The 18700-nt window shown below is 43.5% G+C and overlaps 1 protein-coding gene across 1 annotated transcript; it reads right to left on the reverse strand.

Annotated features, from left to right (window-relative positions):
• Positions 1 to 14742: 14742 nt before the first annotated feature.
• Positions 14743 to 17402, reverse strand: LOC125961678 (UDP-N-acetylglucosamine--peptide N-acetylglucosaminyltransferase 110 kDa subunit-like). The gene is made up of 2 exons (XM_049700482.1): positions 16773 to 17402; positions 14743 to 14758 (listed from the first exon to the last, which is right to left on the reverse strand). Exons 1-2 carry the CDS (start codon positions 17393 to 17395, stop codon positions 14743 to 14745), a joined length of 639 nt encoding a protein of 212 aa, XP_049556439.1. The 5' UTR covers positions 17396 to 17402.
• Positions 17403 to 18700: the final 1298 nt, after the last annotated feature.

Raw genomic sequence — 18700 nt, forward strand, 5'->3', positions numbered from 1 at the left:
AAAGGGTGAAGGACAGATACATGCTACAACCTGGATGCACCTTGAATACATTTTGCTTACTGCAAAAGTCAGACACAGAAGTCCGCACATTGTGTGGTTCTATTCATATGAAATATCCAGCATAGGAAAATCAATAGAGACAGAAAGACCCAGGGCTGGGGTGAAAGGGGAGGACAGAATGAGAATGACTGATACTAGGTATGAGGTTTCTCTTGGGGATGATGGAAATGTACTGGAATTAGAGATGTTCATTGCAAAACCTGAGTACACTAAAAGCAGCCGAATCACACAGTTAAAAAAAAATGTGGGGCTTCCCTGGTGGTGCAGTGGTTGAGAGTCCGCCTGCCGGTGCAGGGGACGCGGGTTCGTGCCCCGGTCCGGGAAGATCCCACATGTCGCGTAAGCGGCTGGGCCCGTGGGCCATGGCCACTGAGCCTGCGCGTCCGGAGCCTGTGCTCCGCAACGGGAGAGGCCACAGCAGTGAAAGGCCCGCATACCGCCAAAAAAAAAAAAAAAATATATATATATATATATGAATTGATGGAATATGAATTATATCTCAATCAAAAGATAATATGACAACATTTTTATAGTCATTACTCTTGATCAGTTTCATTATGGAATTCCCACAGTGACTTCAATGGAGTGGCTTGTATGGGATGATATTTGAGGCTCAACCTTTTGGGACTAGATGTTCATTTTGAGCTGTTGAATGACGGTGAGGGCCAGCCAGTATATTTTCTTCACGGAGGATCAATCCCCATATGTATCCTTGGTTTGAATCCTTGTCTTTTTCTCTTCATATTCCTGAAATACATTCACAATAGTGAGAGGTGTTGACATCTTCCTGGCAAAAGTCTTAACTTATTCACAGGTCAAACTTCAGATCTCCTTATTACTAGCTGCCCGGGGAGTCCCCTGAATCAAAGTAGGGCTTATGAAGATGGACCTTGCATTTTAGCGTGCACTTAAATACCCAACAGGCTGATCACATAGGGAAAATAACTTTATTTACGTGAGACAAGTACAAAGTCAGCACAACACAATGAGGGAGAGTATGGGTGCTGGTGCCTGATGGCCTGAAATCAAATCCTATTTGAACGCCACGTGTACCTGGGAAGGTTAGTTACTTAGCCCTTCTGTTTCTCAGTTCCCTGGCCAGTGATATGGAAATATTAGTAGGACCTGCTTATTCGTATTATGTCCTGAGGCTAAAAATTAGTAAATACAAAGCCTGAAGAAAAATGATGGGTACTTCATAAGTGCTACCTACATAAATGTTCAAGTATTAAATGCCTGGAAGAATAAGTAGGTTGTTTCCAGAAAGGGCACCTAGGAGGCTACAAACAGGAGGATAGAGCCTACTTTTTCACATTGATGACATGAGTAAGAAGTTTTAGAGCTCATGGAAAGAATATTATTTCTTGTGATGCACTGTGGGGTGGGCAGAGTAGGGGCTGTGACCCATATTTTATGGTTCAGGGCACTGAAATTTAGACAGATTGAGTAACTTGCCCAGAGTCACAACACTGATGAGTGATGGGTCTGAGGCAGGGGAGGGATAGAGATTCCTGAACACATGGACATGAGATCATGCCCTGGATACACAAACCAAGAGCTCTCCTCACTCCCTTTCCCACATCCTCCTGCCCCAAGGATGCTGCAGGGAGACAGCTGGTACTCGGAGGAGGTGCCTGGCCCAAGAGAATGGCTCAAATCTGGACCCACCTCCTGGCTCTACGTTTCAATCCCTGACCCCAAATGCAATGTCTTTCCCCCAAATGCAGACCCCCTGATGGACCGGGGTATCCAAATATGTGTGCATCTTCCCTCCCTTCCCCCTCAGCACTTGATTCTAGCAGCTGATTTGCAGTGAGACTTCCTGGTGGTCAGGTGACCACCCTGAATGACCAGTAGTCTACTTGACTCCCTAACTGACTCAAAACCCAGGACATTCCAAACCAACTGCCCACATGACAGTTGCACAGAGAATTAGCATCATCTTCAACTGATCAAACCTGGATGATGAGCAGTTAATATTCATTAGCTGGGAACAGGGTCTACTGGGCTGGTGTTTTGGTGGCTTAACAGATGAAGTTTACAGGCTCCCAGGGTCTCACTGACTAGAAACTGACCAATCGTCTGAGCAGCTTGGACTAAGGCCTGGCTAAGAGCGGGCAGTGGCTGCACGGGCTCTGAGTGGGCACCTTCCCTGCCCAATCCTCCCTCAGCCAGATCCAGGCTCTGCTGTACAAACTACAGCCATTGCTCCTGAATCTACTTGCTGGTATTATTTCCACAGTACCTTCAATGGAGTGGTTAGTGGGGGTGCTATTTGTGTCCCTACCCTGTTGTTTGGCCAGATGCTGATTCGGATGTGCCTGAACCACCGCTGCGGATGGCCAGCAGATTATCTTGATCGCAGATGATATTCTTGTGCATCCTGTGTTTGACCCCTTTATAATCTTCCTTTTCTTCTTGGTACCCGAGTCATGATCCAGGAAAACACAACAAAAACTGAGAGAACTATTGATATGTTGCTGGGAGAAGACCATGCAGAGGTGTCAATTCATTCCCAGGTCACACGTCTGTTCTCTTTGTTCACCAGCCTCCTAGGGGAGTCTAGGGGAGTCAAGTGAATCGAAGCTGGGCTGAGAAGAGGGTGTTGCAATGTGGTGTGCACTTAAAATAGCCAGCAGGCTGACTGCACGGAGACATGACTTTATTTAGTGAGATAATACAGAAAGGGAGCACAGCACAGTGACCGACAGAGTGGGGGCTGGTGCCTGATGGACTGGATTCAAATCATACCAGAAGCCACATGAAGCTGGGAAAGTTATGCAGACTCTCTGTCCTCAGTTCCTTGTTCTGTGATAATGGGAATGTTAATAGGGCCCACTTATTAGTATTACATGATGAAGCTTAATACAGCAAATCAGGTAGACCCTGATGAAAAATGATGGTTACTTCATAAGTGCTACCTAAGTGTTCAAATATTAAATGTCTGGAAGAATAAGCAAGAAATGTGGTAGTGCTGCCTCCAGAGAGGGGACCTGGATGCCACAGGGCAGGGGAGTGGGGAAGGTTATGGGTGTGATGCTTTAGAGCTTGTGAAGAATATCTGTCATCATCTCCTGTGATCCCCACGTCAGCCCCGCGGGGAACTCATGGCAGGTGTTGTGAACCATATTTTATGGTACATGGCACTAAAATGTTGAGATTTTAAGTGACTTTCCCGGAGTCGCAAAGCTGATGACGGATGTGGGACAGGAATGTAGTTGGCTCCCTGGGACAGAAATCCCTGAACCCCTGAATCCTCTAGATGGTGCACTGGACTCCTGAGCCCAGGGCTCCCCTCCCTCCATCCCCCCAATCCTCCTGCCTGCCCCATGGTTGCTCCAAGGACAGGAGGGGTCTGAGCCAACAGGAGGGCCCATGCCTGACCCACTGCCTCCCTTACATGTTGATCCCTGACCCCACAGCTCTTAAATATCCCTGAAAGAAGGTCCCTTGAAGGATCAGGGGGTCCCATCTACGTCCCTCCTCCCTCAGCGTCTTCACACACTGGGTGAGCCTCCTGGTGGTCTGGCCAGTGGTCGGCTTGCCTCCACGTGGCTCAGAGCCCTGGTCTCTCCAAGCCAGTTGCCCACATGGCACATCTCTAACAAATTAGCTTGGTCTTCAACAACCAGCCCTGGACGCACAGGTAGTGCTGATTAATGAGGACAGTGGCCTGCTGGGCTGTGCTTGGTGGTTTAGTGGGTGAAGCTGGCGTGCCCCACTGTCGCCTGACTATTGATGTGAGCAACTGTCTGAGTAGCCTGGGCTACGGCCTGGCTGGGGAGGGGCTGTGGCTGCACTGGCTCTGAGGGCGCACCTTCCCTGCTCATCCTTCCTCATCAAAAACCAGCGCCTACAAACTCCTCATCCATCCCTAGACCCTGCAGTGGCACAGGAGAGAGGCCCGTGCCCTTCTAGAGGGACCCCTCCATAGCCACAGCCTAGAGACCCCATCCCAGGACTGTCTCTGAGGATGACCCAGGCCCTCCTAATCTCTGTCACCAAATGTTCATTCCACTAACCCGATGGCATTGTCCCTTCTCTCCACGTTCCCAGGCAGCGCCCAAACACCCAGTGATCCTGTTCACATCAACCACTGGAAATACCACCACGAAATCCCAGTTTCCTTCCTTTCTGAAAACCTCTAGATTTAGACTGCTAATATTTGCTTTTGGATTTTGACATCGACATTCAGAAGTGTTTAGCCTGTAATTTCTCCTGTCCTGTAATATCTGCTGCTGGTATGACATCAGTATTCTCCTGGTCCGATGAAAGCAGTGTGGGTGTGTTCCCTCTGTATCTGTTCTCTGGAAGAGTGTGTAGGAGACGGGCACCGTTTCTGTCTTAAATGTTTGGTAGAAATCAGAGGAAGCCACCGGGCCCTGAAGTTTGTTTTGTGGGGAAATTTTTTTGGCATCTCTTTCTAATTGAAGTTTCCTTGGTGTATTGTACAGGGCACAGATCTTAAGTGTAGAGCTTTATGGTTTCTTGTAAATATAAACACATCTGTTACCAACACCCAGCTCAATATACAGGACGTCCCCAGCACCCTGGCTGCCCCCTGTAGAAGGGGAGAAGAATAAGTGCTAACTTATTCGGTTATAAGAATGAAATCAGTTACTCCACGTATATTCCAAGTGCAGTGATTTACACACAAATAACTCAAAATGAGTGTGGCAGCACAATCAGAAAGTAGTGGAGGGTGCTGGAGGGCTGGGAGAATCCAGTCCCTTTGGGATTTCCGCCGCGGAGGTCGGGCCAGAGTAAGGAAGGTGAGAGGAGCTTCTCAGAAGCATCTGGGCTTTTACAGAGGGAAAAACTACTGCTCCCCAGAGTGGAGCGCCCATTGTAATTCACTGAGCCCTCCCTTTGCGGAGGGTGCTTTTCTATACTTGTGTGTTATCTTACATAGAAGTGTTTAAAAAAAAAACCGAGGAGGAGATCAATTTTGCTTGATGTAACAGCCTTTCACTGTTAAAAGTAAGACCTATATCTAAAATTTATGCTAAATCAGTACAGCTCCGACAGAAAGTAACCGGCACTCACTAGCTGACTCAGGAGCGGAGGGGGAGCAGAGAGGCGGCCCTCCTTCCTTGGCCTCGTGTCTCATTTAAGCTGCCAGATGCTGCACAGGGCTCCATCCCCTCTGAGTCTCAGGCTGAGGCCTCCAGGTCACAGTCTTCACAGGTGTCAGACCAGAACCTGCCACACAAAGGCAGGGACTGGAGTCAGTGGGGAGGTGGGCTTCCTGGGGTCGGTGTGTGGGACCCAGGGGGCTACTCAGACCCTGCAAGTGACTTTGGGCCCTGACATCCCCAGGGCTCACATCCCCAGGGCACTGGGGCCTGTTTGCTGCTCTTTGCCAAGTGTGTTCTGGTAGCAGAGAGACCTGTCCTACAGGGGCGATTTAACCTGGGCATTTGGCCGGGCGGCGTTCAAGTGATTGGTCCCCTGAACAGTGAAAGTGATGCAGAGGAAAGGGGAGGCTCTGGGGCTCCAGGGTGAAAAGTGTGGGTCCCTCCCACCTGGGCGCTGTGAGGAGTGGGAGGTCTGATGACACAGGTGGGAGTAGTGACCCTGTCCCTCCAGCCCACACGCAACACAGCCCATCATGAGACCAGCACAGTGGAAGTGGGCAGAGAACCGTAATGTTCCCTTTTCCCCTAATAATCATTTTTCTTTCTTTAACACCCCAGCCAAACTTGCCTGTGCTTTTTAATTTAAAAATATCCTGATGCTGTGGTCATAGAATCATAAATTCTATACCTTTGCTGTATCCCAACATGAAAAGTTTGTAGAAGACACTGCTTTTCAGCATGTAATAAAACCAGATATATTTGTTATCTAATTTTAAGGTCATAATTAACTTGGAATCCTGGCCCTTTAACTCATCCTAAATTAGCATTGCTTTGAATTGCCTTCATTTTGTGTGTGTGTTGTATTCAATTTTTACACATCTATGAAAAATCTATAGAACCTCAGGTTGAGAAATGGTGCCATGAGGTGACCCAGGCCCTTCAGTGGGGCTCCACAGAGGCTGTGGTGTCCCCAGGGGGTGGGCAAATCCCAGCCAGGTGTGGATCCTGCAGTGTCCCCTACCGGATGCCCGGGCTACCGCGTGCCCACAGGGATGCAGCATCGCTGGGCCAGGTGAGCTGTCTGCTTGCGTGAGAAGAAGCCCCGGTGCCTCTGTCCTCCTCACCCTTTCCCCAGGACGCCTGAACTGGGGGGTACCAGGGCCACTCCAGATATCTCACTACACCTGCTGATTAACTGGGGATGTTGCCTGCTGACCTTGGCGGGTTGGGAGGGCAAGGCTGGGTCCTGCAGAGGGAGATGTTGAACCTCACCAGGGACACTCTTTACATAGAACACAATGTGAACAACACCTCCAGGAGTGATGTATGTGGTGACCCCACAGACACCTTCGGCCCCCCATCTAAACATAAGAGCCTGGCATCTTCAGGGGTTCTATGGAACGGGGACAGTTCCCTGGCGAGATGCACTCAGGTCATCCTCCAGTTGCCTGCGCAGATTACCACCATTCTCTTCTCTCCACCTTTTTGTTCACATGCAGTGGTGACCACCTCCGTGCTCTTCTCTGGCTTTTGGGTTTTCCCGAAGCGCAAAAAAAAAAAAAAAAAAAAAAAAAAGTCAGGGATGGCAAGGGAAGCACATATACTTATTTGCCTTCTGCTCTTCCTCCTACCCTCTCCACGCTCACATTTCCTCTTCTTGTTCTTCCTCATCCTTTTACTTCATCCCTTCTCTTGAATCCAGGACAAGAGAATCTTTTTTTTTTTTTAATAGGATGAGTCAGTCTTCTTTTACTTATTTATTTATTTTTAACGTCCTTATTGGAGTATAATTGCTTTACAATGGTGTGTTAGTTTCTGCTATATAACAAAGTGAATCAGTTATACATATACATACATCACCATAACCTCTCCCTCTTTTGTCTCCCTCCCACCCTCCCTATCCCACCCATCCAGGTGGTCACAAAGCACCGAGCTGATCTCCCTGTGCTAAGCGGCTGCTTCCCACTAGCTATCTATTTTATGTTTGGTAGTATATATACGTCCATGCCACTCTCTCACTTTGTCACAGCTTAACCTTCCCCCTCCCCATATCCTCAAACCCATACCGTTTTTATGCTAAGTTATATTCTACATGTACCTGGAAAAATGTTAAAAAGATTTTTAAAGAACTGCACATCTATTTTTGAAGCTGATTTGCCTGTTCAAGGCTTGCTAGCACTTTATCTATCTCAGTGCTATTTCACTTAGTAAACAAATGCAGTTGCCATAATTGCTGCATATGTGTCTGTGTTCCCTTCTAGGTTATATGTTTTTGAAGTTAGAAACTATATTTATATCACAGCCCCTATGTATAGCACAATATCCATTGCTAATTCAGATTGTGCTTTAAGATATGAGACAAAATTTTAAGACTTTTATTATAGCCATAAACATCTAGCAAACCAACCAGAAAATAAAAACGAATTTTCAATTGGTTGGCCAAGAACAAAAAAGAGAGGAATACCTAGTGCAAAATCATATCTCTAATAACTACTGTTGCATTTAGAGCACACACATGTTAAACTTATTTTAAAATATCTTCTCATCAAAGATTTGAGGTTGGACCTGAAAAAATTACATCAGAAGTGAAAATAATTATGTGGTCTGACCAGCATGGATCACACAAAGTAAGTGTATACTATGTATAAAGTAGATAAACTACGAGGTCCTGCAGTATAGCACAGGCAACTATATTCAATACCTTGTAATAACCTATAAAGGAAACGGATCTGAAAAAGAAATATATATATCTGAATCTCTTGGCTGTACACCTGAAACACAACATTGTCAATCAACTATACTTCAAGGAAAACAAAACAAAACAAAACAAAGTAAGTGTAAAGGGAAGTATAGTTTTATAAATTCACCTCTGATATCCAATGGACCAACTGAAAGACAACAGAAAGCACAAATTTCTAGGAGACAGGACATGGCCAGCAAACAAGGCCATTACCCTCGGTAACGGTCATACCTGCCAAAAAATATACAGACTAGCCTGCATTCATGAATACATAGGAATTCTTCATTTATCTGGCATTGTTAGGCAATGAGGTATTGTATGTTAGGAGAAGTTTTTTTAAATGACAAATTGAAGAGGAGTTATTTTAACCTTCACTCGGTAACTTTTTTCTAAAATTAAGAAATGTATCAACTGGTGTATCTAATGTTTCCGTGAGAACTCGGGGTCATCAGTTCAATCAAGGTTTGCATGAATAATGCAAATGGAAACAAGACAGGCATGCTTACTGAAACTGAAAATGACATGGCACTGGCTGGAATAACTGATGAGAGAGCAAGAAAAAAGCAAAAATGAAAACAAACCGTGATCAAGAAACAATCAGTCAAGTTCTGACTTTCTGTACTTAGTTTCAAAAAGAGATACCACAAATCCCAGCGAGAGACTCCAGCATCATTAGCTGTCTTTCTCCTTTGTTTCCACCTTCCTTTCCTTTTCCTTCTATCCTAGATTGTTCCAGGCAGTGCTGATAGCTGCTTGCAAGACAAATTCTGATACTTGCTTTCTCTCACACAAACTTCACAATATGTCCATGTGATAAATAGTGTGGAGGTAAAAGACAATTCATCACAGGCACATCTCCTATGAAAATAAAATTAGAAACTACCTTCTAAACATGCAGAGAGAAGGGCGTGGTATCAGGCACTAATTTCCTTGCGAATTCCTCTCCATTTCTAATAGACGTTCTACTTTATCAAGATCCCTTTTTATTGGTGTCCTATTCCAGACTGCTCCACTCCGCCCATCCTCATCCTGTAAAATACATTCACACTCTTTTGTGACCCTACTTATTTGCCCATTAAATAATTAATCATAGAACTGTCGGAATTAAATACAGAGTGAAATTAAAATACTGGAGTCACTTGGAGGGTTTAAGCAGCTCCACCAGAAAATACTGGGCATGGATTTAAAAGAGGCTGCGTGGGACTTGCTCTTGTCCAAGTTCTTTCTCAAGAAGTATCTGAAATAAGCCTAAATTCAGAGTTAATCAGACTGGCCTGCTTTCTCAGGTGGACTGGAACTCATTGCTCTTTCCCCTCAACTCCCTGATGTCAGTGGCACTTTCCGGAGAGGAGGTGGACTTCTCTGCCTACTGCAGAAGCTCAGTTACCCCAGGAACCACTCCCCATCTGAATCCCACACTGGAGACCAGATGCCAGCCTTCCCAGAACATTTGTGGTCTCCTTTCAGTTTTTGACCTGCTCAGATTGAGTCCCTGTAGACTCTTTCTCAGCTTGAAACCTGATCTTCAACCCCTTTCCCTGACCTCGATGGTTACCTGCCTACTTTAGGCCTCAGGTGCTTTAGCTATAAAATGATACAGTTGCCCTTAATTCTAAAGTCTTCTTTCTAAGGATCTACAATGTGTGGCTCCTTGAAAATGTTTCTCTTTGCTGGTTTTAATTTTGTAGAGAATTAAAACCCCAGCCACTCTAAAAGACAGTAAGTTGCATTGGATAAGGAAAGTGTGCTTTTGTAGTTAGATTAACAGGGATGGAAGACGACTTAGTATGTTTTAAGATACTCATGATCCATTCTCGTGAGAGTCGGGGGAAGAGACTTAATAAAATATCAAACGATTGTGACAAATTAAGTTCACCAAGATGTAGCTGATTAGTTACTACTTGAATAAGCCACACAAATCCAATTCAAGTTGTCCTTTATTTTTCTAAGAAGGATCCCAGTGAACTGAGTCCCATGTTCAGTAACTCCACGTTCAATGGCTTAGTCTTTAAAAACTGTTATGTTGCTGGAAGAAGAAATATTTCCCATCAGTCCTAATTGATGTCTACGTATCACACACATTTGAAATAAATTTATTACTTTGACTGATCTCAGTGTAATACATTCCAAAGGGGCAAAGAGCACACGAAAAGTTATGAAGTCTCCATCTTCTACACTGAAGTGTGCAATAAATTACATATTATTTGGCCGTGAAATTCACAAGCCATAGAAACCACGCCATTAGCAATGTATACAGTGGTAAACAGCAGGTAATGAGAATGATATAAAACAAAATAGACTGTGTATGTTGGCACTGCTGCCAATAAAGCAATTATTAAATGCATTCATATGCATCTACGCTAGGTAAGCTCTTTGAGGGCAATTGCTATGAATTCTACATACCTGTCAGGATACTATATATAGCCCACTTTCTATGCCCTTTATTCAAAGACGCTGAGAAAGGGTTACTCTGGGTAAATTCAGACCTTTTCTCAATATAGAATTTGGTCAACATGCATTCTGAACAGCAAAATTTCACAGTATTTTCATACACTAATTGCCACCTCAGCAAATGCAGGATTAAGTATAATGGATTATAAGAAGTTAGAAAGGAAAGATGGAAGAAAAGAAGGAAGGTAGAAAAAAGGTGGGTATGGAGTACTTCAACATTTATGTAGAGTGGACCTAAAACTACCCTGAGGTGAATTATTAGCATATGCTATAGAAACTTAAATGAAAAAATAAAAAACCCAGCAAGGGAAACTCAAAGATTCTTAGTTTTTTCACTTTACTGCATATACACGTCCATCTTAAACAATCTATATGCTTATATCCAATAAGAGAGCATTGTTTTGCAAGGCTATTTGGGTTCTATCAGCATGTAAAGGTCAGACAACTCAACTTTAGCAGAGTCAGCCTTCAGGTGAATAATTGCTTCTCTCAGGTTGTGAGCATTTGAATTCTCCAGAAATGTTTCCCAAAAAATGAAAACTAAAAGAGTCCTAGGACAGCGTCCTTTAGAAGTTTTATAGTATCAAGGTTTTTGGAGGAAGCGTATCCTTGTCGATTATCAACACAATGATTCCAAGCAGGTCAATTTATGCTGAGAATATTATATAACAGAACCCACTTCACCTCCATTATACTGACAGTGATCTTCCTTACTTCAACCTTGTGCTTCTTAGTAAAGTTGAAAATACTGAGCCAAGAACAGACAGTGACAATGCCAGAGACTCAGATGTACCTATAGGTGCCTTCAGACAACATCAGCCACCCAGGCTAAAGTCCTGGTTTAAAACATCCCAACATGAATGAATCTCAAAAACCATATGCTGAGCAAGTGAAGCCAGATCAAAAGGGCACCTACTGTATTATTCAACTTACATGAAATTGTAAACTGGGCAAAAGTCATCTCTAAAGATAAAAAACAGATCCGTGGTGGCCTTGGGGTGGGAGATGGGGATACTTTTGCAAAAGCCTAGGAGGAAACTTTCTAGGGTTTTAGGATTGTTATCTATCTTTATGGGCGTGCTAGTTATACAAATGTATACATTAATTAAAAGTCACTGAACCGTTGACTAAAAATGTCTGCATTTTATTGTATGTAAATGATACCTTAATAAGGTTGATTACAAAATGAACCAAAAATAAAACAAAGCAGAAGAGAAACCTCTCAAGACCTCAAAGGAAATACACTGTTTTCTTCCAGGGTACCAGATTGGAAATGAGGCATTGGTCTGTTCTACCCTCAGATTATCCCTAGGATTATCTAGTCTATTTTAAAGCACTAGAGTCCCCTATCAGGAAAACTCACCCCATGTTTAATTACTTGGATTTCTTCTGTGCCTCTTCTCCCAACACAGTGAAGCCATTCATGGAAGAAAAACCACCTTTTTCCTACTTTGCATCATCACATATTCTTTCCAAAGCTATTATGTATGGAATAAAATTTGGCTACACTTTGTAAAAATCTAGCTTTTTGAGCCTTACAAATCTTAACAGTTAACCTATTGCCTCCACGGGAATTTGCAAAAAAAATTATTTTGAAAAGGAATAGCTGAGACTTGACAATTTTGTTTTTTGTGATTTTCTCTTCCCCTAAGAGAGAAGTGAGTAGGAATGAGAAACACATACATAAAGGAAAAAAAGTTATCTTCCTGCCTTTGCATGGTTATAATTTATAGGAGGCCCTTTTCAACAATAATCTATTATCAGAATCAATAAAATATAATCTCCATGAAGGCCAGGCCAGGATATTTGTCCCTTTTTCAGCAGATTGCAATACAAACACATTCATGGATATGCTTCTTGATGATCTTTGTAATACTGGAACAGTTGCCCATTTCCTCATGCCTCTTCACCTTAACTTCAACCTGGTTTTTCACTAATGACCTCACATTTCCTTCTCTAACACTTGGTTGTGGGCCTCTTTTCCAACTCCAACTCGCATTTCACTCTGGAACCAAAGGAAGACTCACACCTTCCTGCTTTTTAGTGATACCTCAACGTCATTACCATATTGTGATCACCCTGAAGAATAGCCATACAATTGTTATTTCAGAGCCATCTGACAGTTTGTAGCTCTAAAAATTAACTAAGGACCGCATTTGTCAAAAATATCCTAGTTTAAAATTTTGGTAATACAGCAACAGTAATTCCGAAGTCATTATTCTACAGTTCCAGATTAAATAGACTAGAAAAAGGAAGGCTGCCAGATGGTGGTTTTCATTATGTACAGACTGTCTCGGCTCAAGGTTAACTTCCCTGGGAGAAAACCCATAAACCCAGAATCATCAAAAATAACCTGCACGTGCAGGGGGGAGACAGCTTTGCTTGTCAAATTTTACATTCTTTCTGATATCTGGGCCCTGGTGATTTATCTCCCATGGAATGGAATAAGGAGGGGAACAAGTAGGGACAGTCCCTTCGAGCAGCGGCCGCATGCCTGGCATGTCCGTAGCCTGCTCTCAAGGCTGAATGCTTCCCACACATATGTTGCCTTGTTTAAGCCTCTAGCCCTCGATCCTTTGCTGAAATACAATAATTTCATTCCTATGGTTTTCAATACCAAAACTCAACCTCCAGGAGGGCTAAAGTCTAATTTGTACTCCAAACCAAGTAGCAGTGCAGTTCGCTACTACTGAGACTGAATCCATAAAGACTTCAAGACCACGTCCAGAAGACAAGTTATTATATATAATACCCTAGAAGATCTGAAACATAATTATCATATATATAGCTGGTCCTTCAGAGCTTTTTACCTATAACATGTTTCTTTGATGAAAGTTATTTAATGTACTGGAGATAACTGTGACTTACTAATCAAATATTTGAATACTTATCTGGGATTTCATTTCTGCTGAAAGAAAAAGGAAGAACAGGACTCACTAAAAAAAAAAGACAACTTTAGAAATGAAAGTAAAAATCTTATCACACACTATGACTTTTGGAAGCAGCATAGAGGGGCAGTCAACTTAAAACACTGGTGAAATAGGTCAACACTCTAGGCCAAAAATCCATTATCGTTATCATCAGTGACAGTACCACAACTGTGCCCTTCAGAATTAATAATCACTCCTAAGAATCTTCATTTGGCACCAGATGATGCATTTAAGAGAAACACTCTGGGAGGTTTTGAATCAGACTTGGTTTTTTGTTAGCCAAGTTACAGGAGAATTTTTAAAGTAGGGGGAAGGGAAGAAGGAAACGGACCAGGAAAAGAATTTAAGCCATCATCTATAAACCAACAAAGCACTGATAGTTCCAAACATTATGTCAGACACTAAAATGACTGATATAGGCTCAAGTGGTTTATAAAACCTATAAAAAGACTACACCAGCAAAGTCCCCATTTATCTGTAGAGTTCAGAAACAAAAACAAGGAATATTTTAGCTTAAAACCTTACCTCAGGAGAATCATATACACTTCACATGAATAAAAATACCTGAAACCAAACATTTTTAAAAGCTCCAATACCCAAAATGTAAAGAAAAATATTAATTCAGAAGACTCAATCAATCCATGATAATCACAAAACGGCTGGGCAATCTCTATCTCCCTTCCACACTAACCATCCATCCCATGGAAGACCAAGGGAGATCAGACCTTCCAGACTTACCTTCCAGACCTTCCAGACACCTGGCTGCTGCAAAATTCTATGGAGACTCCTTGTGGAACAGCAGTTTCCCATCTCTTGTGTCTCTCCCTATCGTGATCATGATCATGCAGGAAGCAAGTCTGGCTGTGCTATTTCTTATCATTGTCTGTCACCCATCTGCAACATGGTATTGTACAGATAAGGAAAAAGTAGTTCCCTTTCCCCCAGAAGGTTGAGGCTCAGGTACAGGGTAATTCTCCTGTGCACACAGTCATTATTTAGGCCGACTCAGTGACTTCAACAGGCTTAATCATGTGATCAGGTTTGTTGCCAGCTGTGTAAATGCTCCCACATCTGTAGATAGAGCCGCTCTAGGTCCATTGTGTATTGTTTGGTGTTGAACAGAGGGCTAGATGTTCTCTGCTTCCAGACTTTGCCACAAATTTTCTTCAGGTATTCTAGATCAGTTCCCAGTTTCACAGCTATGTCTTCATATTCTTGTCTATTTTGAGCAATAAGCTCAAGACAGCCTAAACATGTGAGCTGGGAAGCTGCAACTCGGGAAGCAAGAGTCTCTCCTGGCATAGTCACCACGGGTGTCCCTGACCAAAGGACATCCATCCCTGTGGTGTGTCCATTACAGAGTGGAGTGTCCAAGCAGACATCAGCCAGCTGGCCTCTCCAAACATGTTCCTCCTTAGGAGCAACAGGTGAAAAAATGATACGGTTCTGGGGAAGGCCCATATTTTGTGCGTACTGTTGAATATTAGGTTCTCCTACTGCTGGAAAACGCAACAGACACAGTACACTTTTGGGAACACGCTTCAGAATATTTGCCCACATCTGCAAAGTAGATGGGTCAATTTTATATAACTGATTAAAGTTACAGTACACAATGGCATCTTCCGGTAACCAGTACTGAGAACGTGTGGTTACAATAATGGTACGGGGAACCTCCTCTCCAGTGGCAGCCTTAATGTTGATCTGGGTAGTTGCCAGTCCATTGCTATACTCAATCAATTAATTGTTATCTGAATTTGTCCTCTGTTAATCATTTCAATAACTGCCTCTGCAATAGTATTCATAGGAATGACAGGCATATTAAGAGCTGTATTACTGCTGTCTGCGTTGTCTCCTCCATCAGGACATTTCATCTTGACAATTTGCACATCTGGGAGACTATCAAGAAATGCTTTGAGGTCGATGCCATTCAGTACAATCCGATTGTCATAAATGTGCCCATTGGACTTAAAATCGATGACTGCTTTCTTCTTCAGGTGAGGGAACATATTAGCATGATCACCAATAAAGAAAGTATGGGGCATATAAGCCAGTTTCTCAGAATACTGCTCAGCAACTTCAGCAGGTGAAGTTTCCTGATCAGTGATGATATAATCCATGAAAAGCACGCCACTGGTCCCAGGGTAGCCCAGCCACATTGCCTGAATAGGAGCTGGCCTGAGAGCAAAGAGTTCATTTCGAGCACCCCTGGTATAACCATTCATATTTACAAGGATGTGTATACCGTCTTGATGGATGCGATCAGCTGCTTTCCCATTGCATGGAATCTGAGAAAGATCAATGAAATGATGGGCTTCTGCCATCACCTTCGCTCGGAAGTTTGTGCCATCATCTGGGCTCAGGGCATAACAGAATACCTCAAATTTATCAGGATTGTGCATGCCTGGAATAGACTGCATAAGATGAGAAGTAGGATGATTCCCAAAGTCAGAACTCACGTATCCTACACGCAGTCGACCATCACTGAGCTTCAAGTCTTTTGGATGTTCATACTGTGGTTTATGAAGGACACTGATCTCATCCAAGCAGAGGTTCCCATGACTCTCAGCAATAGCCTTCCTGAAGCCATGAGAAAGAAGACAGAGCATACTATGATAAGGCTGCACAGAAGGCAACCTATTCTTCTCCAACTGGTCAGCCACAATGCTGATCAACTTCTTCATTCGCTCATCATAGTCTGTCCAATCACAGACAATCTGCAGGCAATGAGCCAAATCACAATAAGCGTCAGGAAAATCAGGTTCAAGCTTCAGAGCAGTGCGATAAGAAGCAATTGCTTCTGGAATATTCCCTGAATACTTGTGAATGGAAGCCAGATTGCTGTGGGCATCCGCAAATGCAGGGTTAATCTGAATGGCATGAGTATAATGCTGCAAGGCTCCCTGAACATCCTGCATCTCCTTTAGAGTGTTTCCCATATTACAGTAGGCATCAGCAAAGGTAGGACTGATTCGAACAGCCTCCTTATAATGCATCAGAGCTTCCTGCAGTTTTCCCTGCTGCTGCAATACACTTGCTAAATTTGAATGGGCAACAGCAAACTCTGGGAAGACTTCTAATGCTTTACAATACAAGCGAACTGCCTCTTCAAAGTTTCCCTGGTCTCCTTTGATATTGGCTAGGTTATTCAGAGAGTCTGCATGGGTGGGACACAGCCGCAGAGCTGTATTATAACAATCTTCTGCTTCGGCAACACTGCCCTTCTCTTCCAGAGCGTTGGCTAGGTTGCAGTAAGCATCAGGGAAATGTGGTTGCAATTCAATAGCTCGCCTGTAGGTGTCTACTGCCAGATCCATCAGGCCTTGCTCATAGTATACACAAGCCAGGTTGGCATGTACCACTGCATGATTTGGGCTCAAGCTTAGGGCACAAAGGTAAGCTGCCACAGCTCTGTCAAAAATCCGTGCCTCTTTCAAGACATTTCCTAAATTGATATAAGCATCCAGAAAATTGGGGTCAAGCGTGACAGCCTTTTCAAAGTGATGAATGGCAAGCCAAATCTCCCCTTGTGCATTGAAAACACAGCCAAGATTACTCCAAGCTACTGCAAAGTTCGGTTGCGTCTCCATTGCTTTCAAATAACATGCCTTGGCTCCTTCCAAGCGACCCAGGGCTTTGAGCAGGTTCCCCAGGTCACTGCGAACACAGTACAAATCAGGATTGCACTGAAGAGCAGAGACGTAAGCTTGTACTGCCCCTTCCATGTCGCCTGCTGCTACCAAAGCGGCTGCCAGGTTAATATAACCATCGATGAAATCTGGTTTGAGATGCAATGCATGCCGGTAATGCTCAATTGCCTCCTGCAACTGCCCTCTTTCCTTGTACACATTCCCCAAATTCGAATAGGCTTCTGCCAGAAGAGGGTTCTGTTTAATTGCCAGAGTACTAAAGTGGGCAGATCTGTCCAGCCTTCGACACTGGAAGTGTAGAGATGAAAGTAATAAAAGTACTCCAGTATTGTCTGGCTCTTGTCTCCACAGCTGCATGCAGTGTCTCTCAGCTGCCTCAAAATCTCCTGCCTGATACTCTCGATGTACCAACTCAGCTAACCCTTGGAAGGAAAGCATACGTTTCGTTGGTTCTGTGCTGTCGGCCACGTTGCCCACAGAAGACGCCATCTGGAGCTTCTGGAGAGAGTGAGAAAAGGGGGTAATTGAGTCCCGCTGCTGCCACTACTGGCAAGAATGTTTCTAGAGGTAGCAAATACGAGGGCAGCAGCCATACCACTGCTTTGGCAGGCTTAAGCGGCGGCAACAGTTACACGCACTGAAACTTAGGAACTCTGGTTGGCCATCTACCTCTCACGCTCTTGAAATCTTAATTCTTAACCCTGCCCTCTTCCACCATTTTTCTCCTAATCAGGGAATAAAAATTACCTATACACTTGCCTTAGAAGAAATCAAAAGTCAGTAGTCCAAACACTTTTTAAAATTTTGTTTTCTGTCCAGTTGGAAAGGAAATACATGATTAACTTTACTTCATCATTCATATAGTCAATGTGGAAAACATTAGGGCCATGAATTTCAATACAGTAAGATCAGAAAATTTTAAATTGGCCTTCCCAAACCACTAATAAGTAACCAATGTTGTATATAATGCTAAAATCTTAGAGACTGAGTTTGATATTTTAAAAGTTCTGAAAGGATTAGCTAATTTCTCCTCATCATACTTCTCATGCCCCAAACCTGAGTATTACTTTTTTAAAATTAAATTTATCTTTATTTATTTATTTTTATTTTGGCTGCGTTGGGTCTTCAATGCTGCGTGCAGACTTTCTCTAGTTGTGGCGAGCAGGGGCTACTCTTTGTTGTGGTGCCTGAGCTTCTTATCACAGCAGCTTCTATTGTTGTTCCACAACTCTATGGGTTCCTTTTTAGGTCCTATGAAGAACCCTAGAAATTAGTTCATGGAATTATAAGTTTTTGCAAAATTGTCAAAAGTGAGATATTTTAACTTCCATCAGGTAAGACCAGCATCTCTTTCTTTGCCAATTTTCCTTCTATCATATTCCGCTATGTTGGATCATATTGGAATGGCCACAGGCTTTCTTGAAATCTGGCTAAGGAGATTTTCTTTATTCTGTGGTACGCGGGCCTCTCACTGTTGTGGCCTCTCCCGTTGTGGAGCACAGGCTCTGGACGCACAGGCTCAGCGGCCATGGCTCACGGGCCTAGCCGCTCCGCGGCATGTGGGATCTTCCCGGACCGGGACACGATCCTGTGTCCCCTGCGTCGGCAGGTGGACTCTCAACCACTGCGCCACCAGGGAAGCCCTAAGGAGATGTTTTAAGTGAGGCTATTATGTGATTTTCAGACACCGCCATATGTAATTGACTATATACTATCGCATTACAGGAATAACTTCCAGTACTCATACTGACTACTCTACTGACTTAACCTAGCACAAGACACAGAAGCATAAGG

The sequence above is a fragment of the Orcinus orca genome, chromosome 17, assembly GCF_937001465.1.
Source record: "Orcinus orca chromosome 17, mOrcOrc1.1, whole genome shotgun sequence".
Classification (NCBI taxonomy): Eukaryota; Metazoa; Chordata; class Mammalia; order Artiodactyla; family Delphinidae; genus Orcinus; species Orcinus orca.

Bases quoted from the DNA above. Each gene is read 5' to 3' on its own strand.
- LOC125961678 (XM_049700482.1), bottom strand. From the start codon at position 17,395: ATGGCGTCTTCTGTGGGCAACGTGGCCGACAGCACAGAACCAACGAAA.